The sequence below is a fragment of the Mobula hypostoma genome, chromosome 2 (genome assembly GCF_963921235.1).
Source record: "Mobula hypostoma chromosome 2, sMobHyp1.1, whole genome shotgun sequence".
NCBI classification, from domain to species: Eukaryota; Metazoa; Chordata; class Chondrichthyes; order Myliobatiformes; family Myliobatidae; genus Mobula; species Mobula hypostoma.
Window position 1 is genome coordinate 239,704,833 of NC_086098.1, and position 22,920 is coordinate 239,727,752.

Below are 22,920 nucleotides of genomic sequence, written 5' to 3' on the forward strand. Positions count from 1 at the left end.
TTTCTCCCCCAGAGTAACACATGCACACACATATGCTGGAGAAACTCAGCAGGTCAAGCAACATATCTGTAAGAGAGCAAACAGTTGAAGTTTCGGATTGAGGTCCTAAGTCCGGACCGGAAAGGAAGGGGTCAGAAACCAGAAATAAGGTTGGGTGAGGGGGTGGAGTACAAGATGGCAGGTGATAGGTGAGACCAGGCAAAGGAGGAGGTAGGTGGGTTAGGGAGGTAAGATGAAGTAAAAAGCTGGGCAGTGATAGGTTGAAACGGTAAAAGGAGAGAAGAGTGTGGACCATAGGAGAAAGGGAAAGAGGGGAGAAACCAGAGGGAGGTCGATAGGCAGGTGAGGAGAAGGGAAGAGGGGAGCCAGATTTGTCTCCCAGGACTCCATTCACTTGACTCTCTGTCTGTGATGTCTGGCTGGAGTTCTGCAGCCCAGACCCAGTCTGGATTACTGTCTCTTCATCTCTCCCCATGGCAGCCAACCCCTTGTTCAGCCAGTGCAATGGTTTAACTGGTTCAGCCACTACTGTACAACCCCAGGTTCCAGGTTCGATCCTGACCTCAAGGTCATATTGAAGTTTAATGTCATCTGACCATACATATATACAACCAAACAAAACAATGTTCTTCCAGACCACGGTGCACCCACGCAACATATATCACACGCAGTCCATAAACCAGAATATTATCATGTAAATAAACTAAATAAATACAATTCAAAATGCATGTGGTAAAGGACAGCACAGCACAGGTAAACCGTAAACAGCTCGCTGTCCTAGTGACAGGATCTTGATGGTGGCAGGGTATTTCTTAGTCTCACAGACTGAAGGAAGAATCTGTTACCCAGTCTCGCAGTCCTAGCCCAGATGCTTCTGTACTTCCTTCCTGAAGCTGGTGGGTCAAAGAGATTGTGAGGTGGGTGGTAGAGATCATCAAAATGCTTTGGACCCTTCGCCTGCAATGCTGCTGGTAAATGTCACAAATAAGGGAGAGGGAGACCCTGGTGATCCTCTCAGCAGTTTTTACTGACCTTTCCTAGAGCTTTCTAGAGTTCTGTGGTTCAGTGTAGCTTCCGTACCACAGCCAGACTGGACAGTCTCAATGATGCTCTTGTAGAAAGTTGCCAGAGTGGAGGCGAGGAGCTTTGCACACTTCAATCTCCTCAGAAAGTGTAGATCCTGTTGTGCCCCCATGACTGCTGAGGAGCTGTTGTAGTTCCAGTTTGGTCATTATGTGCAGACCAAGGAAATGTATGCTCTTCACTCTCTCCACGGCAGAGCCATTGAGGTGCAATGGAGAGTGGTTGACCTGTGCCTTCCTGAAGTCCACAATCATCTTTTGCCTTGTCCATTCACCCTTGTAGGTTTCCTCTGAGATGTGGAATTGATTGTCACATGTACCAGGGTAGAGTTTTTTTAAACTTTTAAATGGCAGAGGATGTTCGATGGGCTAAGTTTTATGGTCTTTGAAAGATATTCAAGATTGTTTAATGTCAATTTCCAGTACAGGAGTATAAGGAGAGTAAAATAATTGTTATTCCAGATCCAGTGCAGCACAGAAAAACACAGTAAGATAAAGAACGCAATGATATAAATACACAAGATGGTTTATATACATTGTTTGTAATTCAATAAAGTGATACCCTGCAGAGGATTGTCTGTACATGAGATTACTGATAGGAAATGATAAAATAGTGCTGGTGGGAAATGTGATGAGTTTGTTTAGTGGGTGGAGGTGCTGATCAGCCTTCCTGCTGGGGGAAAGTAACTTTTTTTTGAGCCCGGTGGCCGTGGCGTGGATGGTAAGTTGTCTCCTCCCTGTTAGGAGTGGGACAGATAAGTCCATGACCCTTATGAGTAGACAGCTCTGCAGAGAGCCGACCCCGTAAGGCAGCTAGGCTAGACAGCATCTCAGGCTGGTGTGCACAATCAGGGAGTGTGCATACCAGCTCACTGGCATTTTCACAGACGGCTCCAACACTTCCCTCAGCCAGGTTGCTGTCCCCCACATGCTTCAAATCAACCACCACCATCCCTGTGCCAAAGAACTCTGCGCCTTCAGAACTAAATGACTTCTGCCCATTGGTACTGATGCCAGTCATCGTGACGTACACTGGTTGGTAATGCCACACATCAAAACTCCATTCGTGCCACCCATGGAGGCAAAGATAGAGGAATTGAAGGTGATGGGGAAATGCTGCAGATGGGTAGAGATTTGCATAGATTGGCCATGGTTGTATTGAATGGTGGATCAGACTTAAGGGATCGACTGGTCTACGCTTCCTATTTTCCAGTGTACTCCCCGTAAGTCTTTGCCGTCCGTGTATAATTTTCCTGCTGGAATTAACTGGCTGTTCAAACATGATGGGGAGGTCTGTGGTGCATTTCTGACATGTATTGGCAGGGGTTAAAGCAGTGTCTAACATGCCTCCTCTGCAGGAGATCTCACCAAGTTCGGGCGAGGGGATGCCTCCTCTCCGGCCCCGGCCACCAGTCTGGCGCAGCCTCAGCAAAACCAAACACAGACCCATCACACCACCCAGCAGACGTTCCTCAACCCGGCCTTGCCTCCTGGCTACAGCTACACCAGTCTGCCATACTACGCCGGGATGCCCGGACTCCCCAACACCTTTCAGTACGGCCCGGCCATGTTTGCTGTGAGTATTGGGGAGGGAAGCTCCTCTCACCATGTGGAGTGGGGGGTGGGGTGTGGAATGAGGGCTTTCATCAGGAGGGAGCTCAGAATTTAGGACACAGGCAGAAGCCAACTTAGTATAAGGAACAAGTCTGTGAGTTGGAGGAGAGTTTGTGAAGAACTCCAGATGTAGCTTTTTGGACCCCACACAGCATCCCAAGAAAGGAGGATGAATATCTGCCTCATTTCTGACACTTGAGAATGTTATTATCATTATTCATGGCATCCATCATAAAGGACCCTCAAAATCTGGGACATACCCTCTTATTACCACCATCCAGGAAGTACAGGAGCCTGAAGGTCCACACTCGACAGCTTCTTCCCCTCCGCCATTAGATTCCTCTTTCACTCTGTTTGTTTGTTTGTTTGTTTATTTAGTTTTTTTTAATGTCTTACTCTGTAGTGCCCCAAAACTCTTTTCACAATGTATGTCACTGACAATAAACCTGATGGCAACGTCTCTGCCACCAACTCCTGTGAAGTGGAATAAAAATAGCCGTGCTTTCACAGAGAAGTCTGTCTGGAAATAGGCCCTTCAACCCGACTGGGCCATTCTGATCAAGTACCTGTGTTTAACCCATATCCCTCTCTAAACCTTCTCTGTCCGTGTACCTGTCCAAATATCTTTTAGACATTGTAATTGTACCCATGGCTATCTCTTCTTTGAGAAGCTTGTTTCGTATATCCATCCTCTCCTCTGGAAAAATTTGTCTGTTGGGTCCCCTCTGAGTCTTTCCTCTCTCAGCGTAATCCCATACCCTCTAGTTTAGATTACTGTATGCTGGGGGGAGAAAATGTGACCATCCACCCTATCTCTGTTGCTCATGATTTTATAAACCTTGAAGGTCCTGAGCAACACACAAAATTTGGAGGAATTTGCAGGTCCGGCAGCATCTACAGTATGGAGCAGAATAAATGGTCAGTGTTTCGGGCCGAGATTCTTCACCAGGACCTCAACCTCCTTCGCTCCAGGGAAAAATAGTCCCATTCTAGAATCTCTTGCAACTCAAGCCATCTAGGTTCCAGCAACGTCCATGTCCATCCTTTTCTGCACCCTCCTTTCAAAATGTTCGAATAGAGAAATGATTCGCGCTGCTCAGAAATTCTGGGTCTTCAAAAACCAAGGCAGGGTTTCAGAATTTGAGATTGGACAAGGCTGTATACGCACAAGGCAGGGGGTATTTGGAATTCCTGGTCTCAAGCGTCAGGGTCAGTTGTTAATGAAACCCAAGCTCAATGGTTCTTTTTAAATTAGACAGATGTGTAGGGGGTTCGAGGGCCAGAGAGAGCAGTTTATGAAGCTGATTTCTCTAATGTGTGGGGCTGCAGGGTCTGCGTGACTTATTACTTCATCATAGAGATTTCTGTGGGCTGATCAGCTGCCTTCAGTGCTGTTAACCTTCCAAGTCCAGTGTCTGCCCTTGGAATCGGGCGTGGGAATTTAAGCCTGGGTGCTACTTGTCCCCTTTGTAGGAATACAGGTAGTTCTGCTATAACACAATAGTCAAATTCCCAAACACGAGGAATTCTGCAGATGCTGGAAATTCAAGCAACACACATCAAAGTTGCTGGTGAACACAGCAGGCCAGGCAGTACTTCCTTCAGTTAGTCCTGACGAAGGGTCTCGACCCAAAGCGTGGACTGTACCTCTTCCTAAAGATGCTGCCTGGCCTGCTGCGTTCACCAGCAACTTTGATGTGTGTTAGTCAAATTCCCAAAAATCTTGTGTAGAAGAAAGTCCTTTGGCAGCAAAAAGATTTGAAAATTTTCTTTGTTTGTCACGTGTACATCAAAACGTCATTTGTGTCAACGCCCAACACGGTTCAAGGATATGCTGGGGGCAGCCGCCAATGTGGCCAGATTTCCGGTGCCAACAAAGCATGCGCACGATCTACTAACCATAACTCATACATCTTTTTGGAATGTGGGAGTAAACCAGACCCCTGTCTCATGAGAAGAGCATACAAACTTCTTACAGACAGTAGACCTGATCACTTTTGCTATAAAGTGTTGTGCTAACCACTATGCTATTGTGCCCCCCAAAACTGGCTATAGTTGCTGTCAAAGCACAGACTGAAGCAGAATTTTCCTGATTTCCACCATAAACAATGCAAACCCATGTAAGGCAGATAGTGTTCCCTAATCTATCAATCGCGTTACAGAAACAAGTTTATAGCAGAACTACCTGTAGGTAGTTACACCTGCAAGTTGGAGTGAGCAGGCAAAGAGTTGATCCGTGGCTGAGTGAGGGATTTCTGGGTGAAGAGAATCACATGGTGTGGAGAAAACATGATGAGTGGCCTTTCTGTGTACCCCTGTCCAATTGAATTTGTACTTGGATCATCCTCCTGGGGTCTGTCAAGAGGCTGCTACCCTTTGTGGTCGTCTGTCCCATTGAGGTCACCACAGCAGAGTTCACTTACAGGCTCTTGTAAGTTTCAGGTTGTGGGGTGCTGGGTGCTGTGATGGAAGAGAGGGAGGGTGGGGGCTGGTGAAATGTGAATCTGGCTGACCTGGTGTGTAATTTCCTCAGGTCCCCCCCACCTCGTCTAAGCAGCACGGCGTCAATGTGAACGTAAATGCAACAGCAACAGCCTTCCAGCAGGCGAGTGGGTACGGGACGCACGGATACAGCACCAGTAAGTGGAACCCTTCAACGTGACTACTTCTAACCTACGCCAAAGGAACCCCTGTTCTTCATAAAGTCACATCAGTTCAATTTTTCCATCCTGTCTACCTCCTGAATCTGATACCACTGATTCCTGAGTCTTCTTTCCCCAACTTCCTTCTGAATGCTAAAGCTCATTCTCAAACTCCACCCCTCCCCTCACTTTGACCATGCTCAGGGCCATCCTCCCTGAAGGTGAGCCCAGCCAAAATTTTTGAGTAGCTCCTGTCTGCTGGGCTTGGGGCAAAACCTTCAGCCTTAAAATACCTGCTGATCTACTGTGACAGGCATGCAACCCCAGGTTGGGATGGGTTGGTGGTGCTGTATTCATCTTGGCAAGCCTGGTTCGCTCTCCACTTTGCAGCCCCCAGCCTTGTGTGGCGTCAGTTACAGGGGCCACAGTTCAGAAGACAGCTCTGTCCCTGCCTCATTTCATCTGCACCCTTTCATACCATGGGGGTGGGGGGGGGGGCAGAGCGATGAGGTTGATGACCTTTCCCCACCTGTATGTGTGCAAGGGCTCTTCCCAATTCCAGTGGCCCTGTGTCCCACCTCAAACTGAGTCCATTCAGTGTGTGTGCCAGCTAGCACCGACTCCCAGTCTGGTGGATTTTTAAAAATTTCTATCCGTGATTTCCCATCTCTTCACCACCGATACCTCTCCCCTCTGAGTACAGCTTCTGCAGCCTTCCCTTGTGTTAATAGCCCCCCCCAATCTCTGTAACACCTTTTAGCTTTTTGATCTTTCCTTAGTTCTGTTCTCCCCAACTTCTTACACCTCCCAAATCTCTGCAATTTCTTCCCTCTCATATCCACAGCTGTAACCCTCTTTGGCTCCTACACCCATCTCTTTCACTGTAACCCTCCTACCTTCCTGTCTGTCTAAGGCCCACCTCCCACAATCCAAGATCCATACTTCACTGTAGGCCCTACCCAGCTCCACCACTGCTAATGGCATCTGCAAGTGACACAAAAAATGTGACCTCGGCGTCTCTAATGCACACAAAATGCTGAGGGAACTCGGCGTCTCTAACACACAAGATGCTGAGGGAACTCGGCGTCTCTAACACACAAGATGCTGAGGGAACTCGGCGTCTCTAACACACAAGATGCTGAGGGAACTCGGCGTCTCTAACACGCAAAATGCTGAGGGAACTCGGCATCTCTAACACGCAAAATGCTGAGGGAACTCAGGGTCTCTTAACACACAAGATGCTGAGGGAGCTCAGGGTCTCTAACACACAAAATGCTTGAAGGAACTCGGCGTCTCTAACACGCAAAATACTGGAGGAGGTCAGCAAGTCAGGCAGCATCTGTGGAGGGCAATAAACAGAAAATGTTTTGGGTTGACACCCCTCATCAGAACAGGACAGCAAAGTGGAGTGGGGAAGATGTCAGAATAGGATGGTGGGGTGAGGGGATGATATACAAGATGGCAGGTGATAGGTGAGACCAAGTGAGGGGGAATGTGGGTGGGTGAGGGCGAGGGGATAGATAGAAGAGGTAAAGGGCTGAAGAAGAAGCAGTCAGATAGAAGAGGACAGTGGACAACAGAAGGAAGGGAACCAGAGGGGGGAGGTAGGCAGATGACGAGAAGAGAAGGGGTGTGAGGCGAACCAGAATGAGAAATTGGAAAAGAGAGAAGGGGGTGGGGGATGAAATTGCAGGAAGTTGGAGAATCGCTGTCAAGCCACCTGGTTGGAGGCTACCCTGCTGGAGTGTGAGGTGTTAATGTTCCAAGCTGAGTGTAGAGATCACTCCTAGTTGTCGTAGCTTTGTGAATTTTTCTCTCATATCCATGTTAAGGACAGGTTTTTCACTGCTCGTTCCTCTTCCCACAGCCGGTGTATCAGTAACCTCAAGCAACACGGGTGTTCCGGACATCTCAGGATCTGTGTACAGCAAAACTCAGCAGGCAAGTGCGTTGCCGTTCGGAAGGCACCTGATATCCCGAACTGGGTCAGGACGATTAACAATGCTATCTGCAAAAGTGGACTATGGGCCTTCCTCCTGGGTAGGGAGTTGTGGATTATTACAGGGATAGGATCCTGAGAGCTGTTAGATTTCACAGAAACAGACTATTCGGCCCAACTCTATGCCAACCAAGATACCCATCTAAGATAGTCCTGCTTCCCTGCTTTGTACCCATAAGCCTCTCAACATTTCCCATCTGTGTGTATTTGAAAAGTTTAATGGATGGGAGGGATAGGGAGTGCTATGGTCCAAGTGCAGGTCGATACGCAGAGTAACAGTTTGGCGCAGACTAGGTGGGCTGAAGGAGCTGTTAATGTGCTGTAATGCTGAGTCTTAAGATTCTCCAATGCTCATGCCCCCAGGTCAGGATTGGGTATCAGTATTGGTTTATCATTGTTACATGTACTGAGATACAGCGAAAAGCCTCTCTCGTGTACTGTTTATACAGATCAAATCATTATACAGTGCATTGAGATAAAACAATAACTATGCAAAACAGTGTAACAGCTACAGAGAAAGTGCAAAATTATAGCAAAGCAGACTGTGAGGCCAAAAGTTCATCTTGTTGTACAAGAAGGCCATTCAAGAATCTGATAGCAGCTTAGGCAGAAAAACAGTTTGGCAGGAACTAGATGGGCCGAAGGTCTGATTCTGTGCTTTAGTGCTGTATGACTCCATGCGAATTGGCCAGTGCTCACAGCCCCCGAGGTCAGCATTGGTATTGATTTAATAATCTCATGTGTACCAAGAACTATCACCTCTGGAAGCTCATCCTCTGAGTGAAGTTGCCCCTCATGTCCTTTCAGCTCTCCTCCCTATCATCTTAAATGTGCCCTCTGGTTTTTGATTGCCTCTCCCTGGGGAACAATACTGTGTACCCTGTCTATGTCCCTCATAATTTGGCACTCCTTTATCAGGTCACTCCTCAGTCTCCTACGCTCCAAGGAATAAAGTCCTAACCTGTCTAGCCTCTCCCTGTAACTCAGGCCATCCATCGTATGTGCAATAGCTCTTGGTGTACAAAGTACAAAGTTTACTGGGAAGTTCTTGAGCAGTCTCATAGTGCAGTTTGTAGGGATCTCCTAAGTCTGCCTGGAAAAGCATAAAGCATAAGATTTAAAGAGTACAGAGAAAATTTACAAAGATGTTCCTGGGACTTGAGTTGTGGGGAAAGGTTAAATAAGTTAGCCCTTTATTCCCTGGAACTAGGGAGGATGAGGGGAGATGTTAGAGGTTTGCAGTGGAGATGGGTCTCTACCAAAGGAGGTGCAAGGTGCTGCTTCTCTCTGCCAACCTGCAGCTCACCCTTGGGCAAGGTGTAGCACCTCCTTACCCCCTCCCCCGATCAGGGTCTCATGGGGGCAGGGGGTGGATGGTTGTATGAGCATATTACATGTCCTGGTTATCCGACCACTGACACCAGCCAGACAATCTCTGAAGAGTCAATGGCAAACCACTTCTGTGGGAAAATTTGCCAAGAACAATCATGGTCAAGACCCAGATAGCCCACGTCATGCCTCACAGCACATAATAATGATGAAGTCCTGTGAGACTAGAACTACAGGTCATAGGTTAAGAGTGAAAGGTGAAACATTTAAGAGGAACTTGAGGTGGATGTGGGTTTAAGAGAAGCTTGGATGAGGGCTATGGTCCAGTTCGGCCAATGAGACTAGGCAGAAAAACAGTTTGTTCCACATGGCCAGAGGACCTGTTTTTATGCTGTAATGCTCTGAGTCTGAGAAGATTGGCCAATCCTCACGAGCTTCAGGTCAGCATTAGGTATTGATTTATTATTGTCATATGAAACAGTGAAAACCTTGTCTTGTATACTTCACAAACTCAAGAAAGTCTCTAGATGCTGGGAACCCAAAGCAGCACACACAAAATGCTGGAGGAACTCAGCAGGTCAGGCAGCATCTGTGGAAAAGAATAAATAGTCCACATTTTGGGCCAAACCGTTCTTCAGGACTGAGAAGTAAGTGGGAAGATGTCTGAATAAAAAGGTGGTGGGAAGGGAAAGAGGTTAGCTGGAAGGTGATAGGTGAAGCCAGCTGGGTTCTTCCTGCCTGACCTGAGTTACCCCAGCATTTTGTGTGTGTGGCTTTGGATCAAATCATTGCACAGTGCATTGAGATAGAACAATAACAATGCAAAATAAAGTGTAACAGCTACAGAGAGATTGCATTGCAGGTAAACAATGAAGTGCAAGGTTATAATGAGGTAAATTGTGAGGCCAAGAGTCCCATCTTGTCATACAAGAGATCAGTCCAAGAGTCTAATTTCAGCAGGGTGAAATCTATCCTTGAGCCGGATGGTACATGCTTTTGGGCTTTTGTATCTGGGAGAGGGCTGAAGAGAGAATGTCTGGGGTGGGGCTGGGGGGGTTCTGATTATGCTGGCTGCATTACTGAGGCAGTGAAAAGTATAGACAGATTCCATAGAGGGTAGACTGGTTAATCATGGGATCTGGCAGCTGAAGCTCCAACTATACTGCCCAAATAATCTATCTCTTTATTTCCAATAACACTGCATAGTTCCCTGGAGTAGAGAGTTTATTCAAGAAGTGTTATTCTAGTGATTATTCAAGAAGTGTTATCACATTTCTGAGAAGGAATTCCAAATGTCTTCAGTCATTGGAGCAAAATTGCATGGACAATTTCATTGAAACTGCATCTTAAATGGACAATCTTGTATGAAACTGAAATGGACAATTTCATCTGGAACTGCATCATAATATAAAAATAGTCTTAAATCAAGTTTATTGGCAAATGCACGAGTACATGTACACAGAAGTACAATGAAAAGCTTACTCACAGTAGCTTCACATACCATCAGGGAAGTATTATTCTCAAGAAAAAACGTTTTGGCTCCAACTCAAACCATTCTTCATTGAGGTCAAAATTGCGTTGATTGTTAGATACACGAATTCATGTTTGCACAGACTTACCTGAAGTAGAATCACATGATTATAAGCAGGATTCATTAAGAAAAGCGAAATTACATCGTTTCTTTACAAGAAATCCAATTTCTGGGAAGTATTTTCAGCATCATTAGGATTTCTCTGCACCTCCTGAGGGTAGATTTTTGACCCTTTACTCCAGCAAGTGATGGGGTAGCGGCAGTATCATTGCGAATAACTGAGTAACTGGGCCTAGAAGACACTCACTCATATGACTCAAACATACCTTATTTTACTTGTGCTCCTGTCACCCACACTGTTGTGAAGCCACTATTTTCAAACAGAATTGGCCTATCAATTACAGATATTGACCATTTGGTGATTTGTGTATGTTTGAATTCCTTACTTGCAAGATCAGTTACCAATCACAATAGAGGTGTTAAGTCAATAGAAATTACAAGCTACCGGTTGATGATATTTTTAAGTTACTAAAGGAATTGTCCCTTAGTTGTGTGTGTTCCTATCTCGTCTGTGTCCAGAACCCCATACTGTGTAAAGGGAAGCTATGTTCTTCTAGGTTGATTACACACTGCCACAGTTATTCTCCCATGTCTGTCTGTAAAGTTGGCTCCAACGGTCTCATTTCAAAGGTCTCACTTGACCACAACTTCCCTAGGCTATTTTTGCCTGGAGGTTGTCCTTAACCCTTGCCTTACTGTAACTTCCACAGCAGAAAGGTAGAGGTGTGATTGCTGCTATTCCGTTGGTTTGATCATTGATTTCCCCCTTTCTCCGCAGTCTTTTGAGAAGCAAGGCTTTCATGCTGGGACTCCTGCTGCCTCGTTTAACCTGCCCTCGGCCCTGGGGAGTGGGGGCCCTGTGAATCCGGCCACCGCTGCCGGCTATCCACCTCCGTTCATGCACATCCTGACTCCACACCAGCAGCAGATGCATTCACAGATCCTGCATCTCCAACAGGACGGCCAGGTACAAACGCTTCGTTACTGACGGGGTGGGGGGGGGGATGCCGCGGGAAGGAATTTGTGCTGTGGCTCTACCGATCTCCGGCCAGGTATCCCATCCTTGGGATCCCAGTGCATGTTTCAATGTATGTTCCTGAAACTCAGTTTAAATCATGGGCATTTACAAGTTTTGGGTCCCTTATCTAAGAAAGGATGTGCTGGCATTGGAGAAGGGCCACAGTATGTTCGTGAGAATGATCCCAGGAATGAAAGGGTGAATGTATGAGGAGCATTTGATGTCTGGGTCTGTGTTCACTGGAGTTTAGAATAGTGTGGGGGAGGGGAATCTCATTGAAACCTATCAAATAGTGAAAGGCTTAGATAGTGGATGTGGAGAAGATGTTTCCTATAGTGAGGTGTCTCTCACCAGAGGACACAGCCTCAGGATACAAGGACATCAGTTACATAGAATCAGGTTTATTGTCACCAACGTAGGTGATGTGAAATTTGTTGTTTTATGGCAGCAGTAAGATGCAAAAATTTTAAATTACTATAAATTATAAATATAGTGCACCAAAATAAAATAAGGTAATGTTCAGGAACCATTTAGAAAGTTGATGGCAGAGGAGAGGCTGTTTCCTTTAGAGTAGGAGGGTGAATGGCCTAGATGGAGTGGATATGCAGAAGATGTTTCCAATAGTGGGGCAGTCTCTGAATACAGGATGTCCCTTTAGAACAGATGTGAGGAGGAATATCTTCAGCCAAAAGATGGTGAATCTGTGAAATTCATCGCCACAGATGGCTGTGGGAGCCAGTCATTGGGTATATTTAATGCAGAGATTGATAGGTTCTTGATTAGTCAGGGTGTCAACAGTTACGGGGAGAAGGCAGGAAAATGGGGTTGAGAGGGATAAATCAGCCATGGTGGAATGGTGGAGCAGAGTTAATGGGCCAAATGGCCTGATTCTCCTCCTACATCTAAAGGTCTTGTGAAGCTTCGCCTAGTGGCAATGGAGTTAAGAGAAGGTGGGTGAGGAGTGGAGAATGAAGGTGATTGTGAAAAGAATGAGACCTGGTGTGAGAGGAAGTACTGGTGAAAGAAGTGATTTGGCTGTCCCAGGTGTGGTCGTAGAGTCAAGGTCCAACTGTGATGATCAGAAGGGAGCTGGGCATGGTTGGGATTAGTTGGGTTTCCCTTGCAAAAGTCCACATGGGCTCAGTGGGTCAAATGGCCTGTGCTTCGGTGCAGTTGCATGGACCAGGCTACTTCATGTGCTGATATTAGAGGGAGGATGAAGTGTTCAAACAGTGCTGGTGGGATGGATCTCAAGCGAGATCCCACTATCTCTTCATAGATTTCCAGAGCACATTTTTTCCAGTGTCTTGACCCATTATTCCTACTGGGGCATAGGTTGCCAACAGCAGTTCACCAGAGTCCTCTGTCCTGGGCCAGTCTTTCAAATTGTCTCCAGGTGTGGCCTGTCCTCTCAGTAGTATCTAGGCGAGGATCCTTCCTCTCCCAGGATGAGGTCTTTGGTGTTTCTGTAGCTCTGGGTTTTTCACGGAGCCGGGTTGCTGGCTCCTTGTCCAACACCACCCCCCCCGCCCCCCCCCTTCACAGCTGAGCTTGGGATCGCTGTCTTTATTACTTGACCGATCACCCAAGAGTGTGATGTTGGGGTTTTTGTTTCAATTCTGCCTGTGGCAGCTTGCTGTGCTGCCATATTCCCTGCATTCCAATTGGTTACAGGCTGCCCCCAGCATTTCGTGTACATGTGATACATAAGTGGGTCTGAATCAGAGAGACTGCGCAAGCTGCAGTCTGGGGCAACACGGGGGATGCTGACGGAACTTTGCCAGTCAGGAGCATCTGTGGAGAGACACATATAGGATGCTGGAGGAACTCAGCAGATCGTGGAGCATCTGGGGGGTGGTGGGGGGGGACACAGTGCTGGAGGAACTCAGGAAGTCAGGCAGTATCAATGGAAATGAACAAACAGTTGATTTTTCAGGCTGAGACCCTTCATCAGGATTGGAAAGGAAGGGGTGAAGCCAGAATAAGGAGGAGGAGGGAGGAGAAGGAATACAAGCTAGAAGATGATGGGGACTGTGGACTCTGGAGAGAAATGGACAAGACATGAGAGGAGATGGATGTCGGAGCAACAGATGAAGCCTAGTAGTCCAGATGAAGGTCCATTTCCTTCCACAGATGTTTGCCCGATCTACTGAGTCCTTACAGTGCTTTGTGTTGCTCTGTAAACTTGTAACCCAGACCTTGGTCAGACTCCTCTTGGAGTACTGTGTTCAGTGCTGGATGCTATAGAATGAGTGCTGAGGATGATGTTGCCTGGATTGGAGAGCATGCCTTATGAGAATAGGTTGAGTAAACTTGGCCTTTTCTCCTTGGAGTGACGGAGGATGAGAAGTGACTGATAGAGGTGTACAAGATGATGAGAGGCTTTGAGCGTGTGGATAGCCAGAGGCTCTTTCCCAGGGTTGAAATGGCTAACATGAGGGGGCATAGTTTTAAGTTGCTTGGAAGTAGATACAGAGGATGTCAGGAATAAATTTTTCACACAGAGAGTGGTGGGTGCATGGAATGTACTGCTGCTGACAATGGTGGAGGCAGATACAATAGGATCTTTTAAGAGACTCTTAAAGACAGATACATGAAGCTATAGAGGGCTATGTGGTAGGGAAATTCTAGGCAGTTTCTAGAGTAGATTACATGGTCGGCACAACATTGTGGGCTGAAGGGTCTGTACTGCACTGTAGATTTCTATATTCTTAACCGGTTTTCAAGTCAGAAAAGCAGCCGCAAGCAGAATTGTTGCCTGGCAGAAGATGCCTGCAGCCAGCAAATCCATCCCAAATGCTTGTTTGTATCTACAGGCCTTGACAGGACTAGAATATAAAAGCAAGGATTTGAAATGAAAGCAAGGATGTGATGTTGAGGCTTTATAAGGCATTGATCAGACCGCACTTGGAGTACTGTGAGCAGTTTTGGGCTCCTTATCTAAAGAAAGATGTACTATCATTGGAGAGAGTCCAGAGAATGATTCTGGGAATGAAAGGGTTAACAGGAATGAGGAGCAATTGGGGCCCTGGGCTTGTACTCACTGGTTTAGAAAAATTAAGTGGGGAATCTCACTGAAGCCTATTGAAGATTGAAAAGCCAAGATAGAGTGGACATAGAGAGGATGTTTCCTCTAGTGAGTGAATCTAAGACCAGAGGACACAGCCTCAGAATAGAGCGACTCCACTTAGATCAGAGATGAGGAGGAATTTAATTTCTTTAGCCTGACGGTGGTGAATCTGTGGGCTTCGTCGCCCCAGACAGCAATGGGGGCCAAATCATTGGGTATATTTAAAGCAGAGATTGAATAGTCAGGGCATCAAAGGTTACAGGGAGGAGGCAGGAGAATGAGGTTGAGAGGAATAATAAATCAGCCATGATGGAATGACAGAACAGGGTCAATGAGACAGAACAGGGTCTGGTCCTGTGCCTTATGGTCTTGTGTACCTAAACTGAGTGTCCGTAAACTGGGGGAAGCCTTGTAGAATGAATTTGCTTCTCTCCTGGTTGCAAGCACAGAAGTTTGATAAGCTGCTCTGCTTTATTGTATCAACTCTACAACCATAACAACTTGTGTTAGTCCTGACATGGTGCTGGAGGACCAGGTGGCTGAGGTTAATGCTTTGGGCAAAAAGGTACAAGGGAGATGTGAGGGAAACGTATTGCACAGACAGCAGTTATAATCCAGAACTTCAAGGCTGGTGGAAATGTACATCCATTGTGGCTTTTGGAAAGGAAATTGAGATATCCTGAAAGTTTGTATTGCTATGGGAAAGAGTGAGGAATGGGCCAGAATGGGATTAATGGGAAATATTGTGTCCAATTCCGTACGATCCTTAAACCTGCCAGGAGGGGGAGCCAATTGGTCCTTTCTGTTGTTGACTGACTTCACTCCTTTAAGTTTTGAGTAAAAAGAATTTGTCAAACAATGGTTTTTAAAAAATGAATCTGAAGGAACAAATCTTCAACACATTCTGCAGATGGTGGGAATCTTGAATAAAACACACAAGAAGCTCAGCAGGTCGGGCAGCATCTGTGGTGTGGAAGTGGACAGTTGATGTTTTTAGGGAGATGTTGTGGCAAGTTTTTTTTGCGAGGAAAAGGTGGGTGTCTCAAGTGTGCTGCCAGAAGAGGGGTGGAAGAAAATGCATATGGTTGAGTAGCTTTTGGATACGAATGTGTGCTCGCAGAGAAAGAGGGAAATGGATCAATTACAGGCAGAAGGAATTAGTTTTAATTTGACCTCATGTTGGCATGGACGAAGTGGGCTGAAGATTCTGTATTTATCGTACTGGGGGTCCGTTCAGTGTTCAGTCCTGTACAGGATAGAACCTCTCCTAGAGCCCTGTACCTTTTGCCTGATGGAATGTCTAATACCACAGGGCATGCAAGGTGAGAGGGGGTAAGTCCAGAGGAGATGTGCAAGGCATGTTTTCTACACAGAGAGTGGTAGGTTCCTGGGGTGGTGGTAGAGGCAGAAACGTTCAGCATTGTCATCATGACGAGGGCGACCATGAATGTTCCTGGGAAAATTTTTCGAGAGAAGTGGTTTGCCATTGCCGCCTTCTGGGCAGTGCCTTCACAAGATGGGTGACCCCAACCATTATCGATACTCTTCAGGGATTGCCTGCCTGGCATCAGTGGTCGTGTAACCAGAACTTGTAATATGCCCCAGCTACTCATACAGCTGTCTGCCCCCTGCTCCCATGGCATCAGCGTGACCTGGTCAGGGGGCTAAGCAGGCGCTTATACCTCCTTTGGAAGAGACATATCTCCACCCCACCACCCTGCAGAAACATTAGGGACTTTTAAGATGGGCACAGGAAATTGGAAGAAATGAGCATTGTGCAGGCAGAAGGGATTAGTTCAGTTGACCATTTAATTGGTCTAGTACAACATTGTGGGCCGAAGGGCCTGTTCCTGTGCTGGAAGAGAGAATGTTCCAGGGTAGGTGGGGTCTTTGATTATGCTGGCTGCTTTACCGAAGCAGTGAGGAACGTAGATAGAGTCCATGGGGGGGCAGTTTCCATTGATTTACTGAGCATTTAGTATATATTTCTTTATTATGAATAAATATTGAAATCAAATTTCCCTCCACAGATGCTGCCTGACTCTCCAACAGTTTGTTTGTTTGCTCCACATCCCAGCATCTATGGTTTAAAAATGTTTGCGAGGTAGTGTTTCGCAGGGGGATAAACTGTATGTTTCTGTGCTTTCTTTTTTATGTGTGTGTGCGCCTCTACAAGAGCGGTACAGGGCAGCGTACTCAGGCAAGCAGCATCCAGCAGAAATCCCAGGCAAACAAATCGGCCTACAACAGCTCGGGCTACTGGGGTCCTAACTGAGCAGAGCAAGAGGACCCCCACCCCTTCCTGCGGGGCCGTCCGCTACACATATCCAGCTTTGGAGAGAGAAAGAAAAATAAAACCCCAAAACGAAAGAAAATGGATAAAAAAAAACACGGAATTCCCTGGAATAGAAGCGGTGACAGCTTCCCCCGCCACTGTATCCGGCCACACTTTAAAAACCAAAACAGCAAGTTTAAATAGCAAAGTTTGAAACCGGGGATTTAAATAAAAGCTCTGCGTTGTGTGTGTGATGCCCACCTTTACTGTTGTATGTAATATAGAATTTGTAATTCCTCCTCCTTTCTGCGTTAAGATTAAGAGATGCTTGTTTGTTTTATCTGCGTCCCTCATTCTGATGAAGGAGCTTCATTACCCTAGTGCAAATTTTTTTTTTGATTTAATTCCCAGACACCACCCACACCTTCGCCTTTCTCCCCAACCCTTCCCACCTCCCTGCCCCCCCCAGCTCCTCCCTATCCCTGCTGCCCCTCACCCCAGTCCCCTTTCTTTAGGACTTCAAGTGATATGGACAATGTGGTCTATTATATGGCTTCTCTGAGGTGTTATTTTGTATTGTGTTTCAATTCAGTGAATGATGTATCTCTTGTGTATATATAAACAAACACAAAGAACTGTAGATGAATCCAGTTTCTCACCTGCTCTTTACGGCTTTTTTTGTAATTAATTTCATGACATAAAAAGGAAAAAAATGGAATTGCATTGGACAACTTTTTACCGGGTTTTTCTTTGTAAGTCAATTTTGCCCGCCCCCCCCCCCACCTTTAATCTTTAAGCCTTCTCCGCAGTCCAGCTCTAGTATAATCTTTGACTTCAGGCCACCAGGCACCGTTATCTGGCTAACATACATTGCTGTGACCCACGAGGTCTTGCTGCTCTGCTAAAAGCTTTCTTATTCTTTAACAAGTCCCTTATCAGTTCATGCTAAAAATGTTTTGAGCTGGGTTCTATCCCCATGTGGATGCCATATGTTGATTTTGTCTCCGCTTCAGCCTCTGCTTGTGCTATTAACCTTCAAATTTAATTTACCCTTTCTTCTCCTGCCAATCTTATGTTTTAACTTCTCATCAGAGATCCTTCAAATTTATTTCAATCGTCGTTCATATCATCTGTCTCCATTTTCCTCTGATCCTACCTCGAGGACTGCTGTGCATGCCTTCAGTTCTGCGGGGTTGTTGCATGCCTCTGATCCCAGCCCCTCGACCCTCCCAGTTCCTGTCGCTCTGCTATTTGTTGGTGGCTATGTCCTGAGCTCTGTAATTCCCACCTTCCCCAAACCTCCCTCTGACCAAGGATTTTGCTCATCTGCCCTAAAATCTGCTGCATTTCGGGCTTCAACTTCTATGTGATACCTCAGAAACACTGTCCCACGTTTGCTAGGATCACGGAGCGTTCATGAAGTGGACTACACGTATAAAGTTGAGGATTTCGGTCAGAGGCAAACTCTCGAGGTAAGTGTCTAATGTGTCAACAGTACTACCCACCAGCAACTCTGTGTCTTCTGGAAAGGTTTTTATTTATTTATTTAGAGATCCAGCACAGAGCAGGCCTTCTGGCCCTACAAACTGCGCCGCTCTGCAATCCTAGCCTAATCACGGGATAATTTACAATGACCAATTAGCCTACTGACCAGTATACTGTTGGACCGTGGGAGGAAACTGGAGCACCCAAAGGAAACCCCCACACTTCACATGGAAGGCGTTCAGACTCCAACTCCCCGAGCTGTAATAGCTTCACAATAACTACTGCACTACCGTGGCTCCTGTTTCTAACCCTAACCCAAGTAAACTGGCAATCTTTAAAACGAAAGCAGAGCATCCAGCAACTTCCATTAGAAGTGTAATTTCTGCAACTTGCAGCAAAAAGAGGTGGAGAGTCACTGATGGATGTTCACTGTGGCCACTTTATGAGGTACACCTGTACACCTCGTTAATGCAAATATCGAATCGGCCAATCGTGTGGCAGCAGCTCAGTGCATAAAAGCATGCAGACATGGTCACAAGGTTCAGTTCAGACCAAATAACAGAATGGGAAATGTGATCTCAGTGATTTTGACCATGGAACGGTTGTTGGTGACAGGGTGGCTTGAGTATCTCAGAAACTGCTGATCTCCTGAGATTTTCATACACAACAGTCTCTTGAGTTTACAGAGGATGGTATGATAAACAAAAATATGCTGTTAATGAGAAAAGTCACAAAAGAATGGCCAGACTGGTTCAAGCTGACAGGTAGGCAACAGTAACTCAAATAACCACGCGTTACAACAGTGGTGTGCAAGCGAGCATTTCTGAATGCACAACATATCGAACCTTGAAGTGGATGGGCTACAGCAGCAGAAGACCAGACCGGGTACCACTCCTTTACCTAATAAAGTAGCCACTGAGTCTACAGTTACCCAGCTTGATTGCCTGTAACAAACTTGCAGTTCAAAGATAAATAGAAGAAAACCACCATCAACTGACTCTCAGATCAGAAATGAAGGACATTTACTGTTGTGCTTTGGTAATTGGACACTGCTTAGTACTTCAAATAATTACAGTTAACACTCAAGGCTAAAAGTACATGATTTTTTTTTAAGTTACTTGATGTGTTAACAAAATATTGTAGCAGATGACTTAATATAAGAAGATAAAGATTCAAAGAGGCCTGAGGGCAACTTTTTCCACACAAGAGGATGGAACAAGCTTCTGGACAAAGCTATACAGGTGGGTACGTTTACAATGACCTGAAGACATTTGGACAGGTACATGGCTAGAAAAGGCAGAAAAGGGTATGGTCCAAATGTAGACGGATGGATCCTGCTCAGGTAGGTAACTGGGGGCACTGCGGCCAGTGGAACCCTGTTACAACTCGGTGTCAGTTCAATTCCAGCGCAGTGTGTCAAAACGTTCTCCCCATGAGTACTCGAGTTTCCTCCTCCAGTCCAATGAATTACCAGCTGGAATTTAATCGGTCATCTTAAATTATCCCGGAAAAAAAATTGTTTTGGGTTGCTGGTCAGTGTGGCTCATTGTGCTGAAGGGACGGTTTGACGCTGCATATCTAAATGAATAGTGACTTGTCAGCATGGACAAGTTGGTGTGAAGGGTCTGTTTTGGTGTCATAGAAATCAATTTCAGTCTTTGAGTGGGTGACTGCCCTGGAGGGCAGTAGGATCAGGAGTCTGAGACTCAGATAAGGAGGGGAAAACTAAGGTAGGTTGCATGTGGATTGCATTATGTGGGAGTCTGCAGACTGCAAAATCATCAGAAATTGACTTTTCTGCAGTAGATCTGTCTGGCTCATAATTTAACGAGCTTTGGGGTCCTCCTGCGGATGGGGAACTGGGTGTGTTAACTGGGTATTGGCCCCTTCGTCAAGCCGCATCAAAACAGTTTTGTAAGAGAAACCCTTAAAATGAAATGGTGTGATACGGGCACCACTGTAGCGTAGTGGTTAGTGTGGTGCTATTACAGCTCAGGGCATTCCAGTGTACGGAGTTTGAACATGTGAGTTTCCTCCAGGTTCTCCAGTTTCCTCCCACAGTCCCAAGACTGTACTGTACTGTAGGCAAATTGGTCATTGTAAATTTTTCTGTGACTAGGCTGGGGTTAAATTGGTGGGTTGCTGAGCAGTGCGTTTTGCTGGGCTGGAACCTGGTCCACACTATATCTCTACATAAAATAAAGATCCATCATAACTGAACCTGGAAATAAAGACAAAGCACGTTGTGTGTTTATGGCTCCAGGGAAGGTGAAGGTGATGAGATTGATGGAGATTCGGTAGTTGAAAGGGGGTTTATGCAAGGGAACTCTGTAGGTTTTTGATTGGTAAGGGGGTTAAGGGTTAACAGAAGAAAAAAGTCAATATGATTGAATGGTGAAGCAGATCTGATGCACCAAATGGTGTGATTCTGTTCCAACATCAGTGGGAGAGCATTTTGGAGATAGTGATCTCCTGTACCATAGCATTGGAGAGGGATAGGAACAGACAAGTTAGGAAAGTGTTTAAATGGAGTAAGGGGAAATATAACGCTATCAGGCAGGAACTTGGAAGCATAAATTGGAAACATTCTCAGGGAGATGTACAGAAGAAATGTAGCAAATGTTCAGGGGATATTTGCATGGAGTTCTGCATAGGTACATTCCAGTGAGACAGGGAAAGGGTGGTAGGGTACAGGAACCGTGGTGTTCAAAGGCAAGAAGAAAAGAAGAGCTTACAAAAGGTTCAAAGAGCTAGGTAATGATAGAGAGCTAGAAGATTATAACGCTAGCAGGAAGGAGCTCAAGAAAGAAATTAGGAGAGCCAGAAGGAGACATGAGAAAGCCTTGGTGGACAGGATTAAGGAAAACCCCAAGGCATTGTACAAGTATGTTAAGAGCAAGAGGATAAGACATGAGAGAATAGGACCAATCGTGTGACAGTGGAAAAAATGTGTATAGAACCGGAGGAGATAGCAGAGGTACTTTGCTTCAGTATTCACTACAGAAAAGGATCTTGGCAATTGTAGGGATGACTTACAGCGGACTGAAAAGTTTGATCATGTAGATATTAAAAAAGAGGATGTGTAGGAGCTTTTGGAAAGCATCAAGTTGGATAAGTCACTGGCGGACGAGATGTACCCCAGGCTACTGTGGGAGGCAGGGGAGGAGATTGCTGAGCCTCTGGCGATGATCTTTGCATCATCAATGGGGACGGGAGAGGTTCTGGAGGATTGGAGGGTTGCAGATGTTGTTCCATTATTCAAGAAAGGGAGTATAGATAGCCCAGGAAATTATAGTCATAGTCATACTTTATTGATCCCGGGGGAAATTAGACCAGTGAGTCAGTGGTTGGCAAGTTGATGGAGAAGATCCTGAGAGGCAGGATTTATGAACATTTGGAGAGGCATAATATTAGGAATAGTCAGCATGGCTTTGTGAAAGGCAGGTCATGCCTTACGAGCCTGATTATATTTTTTTGAGGATGTGACTAAACACATTGATGGAGGTAGAGCAGTAGATGTAGTGTATATGGATTTCAGCAAGGCATTTGACAAGGTACTCCATGCAAGGCTTATTGAGAAAGTAAGGGGACATTGCTTTGTGGATCCAGAACTGGCTTGCCCACAGAAGGCAAAGAGTGGTTATAGACGGGTCATATTCTGCATGGAGATCGGTCACCAGTGGTGTGCCTCGGGGATCTGTTCTGGGACCCCTACTCTTCGTGATTTTTATAAGTGACCTGGATGAAGAAGTGGAGGGATGGGTTAGTATATTTGCTGATGACACAAAGGTTGGAGGTGTTGTGGATAGTGTGGAGGGCTGTCAGAGATTACAGTGGGACATTGATAGGATGCAAAAATGGGCTGAGAAGTGGCAAATGGAGTTAAGCCCAGATAAGTATGAGGTGGTTCATTTTGGTAGGTCAAATATGATGACAGAATATAGTATTAATAGACTTTTGGCAGTGTGGAAGATCAGAGGGATCTTGGGGTCTGAGTCCATAGGACACTCAAGGCTGCTGTGCAGGTTGACTCTGTGGTTAAAGCATACAGCAGTGCATTGGCCTTCATCAATCATGGGATTGAGTTTAGGAGCTGAGAGGTATTGTTGCAGCTATATAGGACCCTGGTCAGACCCCACTTGGAGTACTGTGCTCAGTTCTGGTCACCTCACTACAGGAAGGATGTGGAAACTAGAAAGGATGCCGAGGAGATTTACAAGGATGTTGCCTAGATTGGGAACCATGCCTTATGAGAATAGGTTGAGTGAACTCAGCCTTTTTCCCTTGGAGTGACAGAGGATGAGAGGTCACCTGATAGAGGTGAATAAGATGATGAGAGGCATTGATCATGTGGATACGAGGAATTCTGCAGATGCTGGAAATTCAAGCAACACACATCAAAGTTGCTGGTGAACACAGCAGGCCAGGCAGCATCTCTAGGAAGAGGTATAGTCGACATTTCGGGCCTAGACCCTTCGTCAGGACTAACTGTCAAAGGGTCTCGGCCTGAAACGTCAACGGTACCTCTTCCTGGAGATGCTGCCTGGCCTGCTGCGTTCACCAGCAACTTTGATGTGTGATCATGTAGATAGTCAGGTTTTTTCACAGGGTGGAAATGGCTAGCACGAGACGGCACAGTTTTAAGGTGCTTGGAAGTAAGTTCAGAGGAAATGTTGAGTAAGTTTTCTACGCAGAGAGTGGTAAGTGTGTGGAATGGGCTGCCGATGACGGTGGTGGAGGCGGATACGATATGGTCTTTTAAGAGACTTGGACAGGTATATGGAGCTCAAAAAATAGAGGGCTATGGGTAACCTT

The 22,920-nt window shown here is 46.0% G+C and overlaps 1 protein-coding gene across 6 annotated transcripts in view; it reads left to right on the forward strand.

Moving 5' to 3' along the window:
- The window catches only part of ubap2l (ubiquitin associated protein 2-like), a 135,942-nt gene extending 118,875 nt beyond the window's left edge, over nt 1-17,067 (forward strand). For 5 of the 6 annotated variants that reach the window (XM_063041734.1, XM_063041733.1, XM_063041737.1 and 2 more), the window contains 5 exons: nt 2,441-2,658; nt 5,230-5,335; nt 7,206-7,279; nt 11,036-11,224; nt 16,522-17,067. In XM_063041734.1, the coding sequence (XP_062897804.1) occupies nt 2,441-2,658; nt 5,230-5,335; nt 7,206-7,279; nt 11,036-11,224; nt 16,522-16,620 (686 nt within the window). In that variant the 3' untranslated portion in view covers nt 16,621-17,067. The other variant, XM_063041735.1, reaches the window with a different exon arrangement.
- The last annotated feature ends 5,853 nt before the right edge of the window (nt 17,068-22,920 follow it).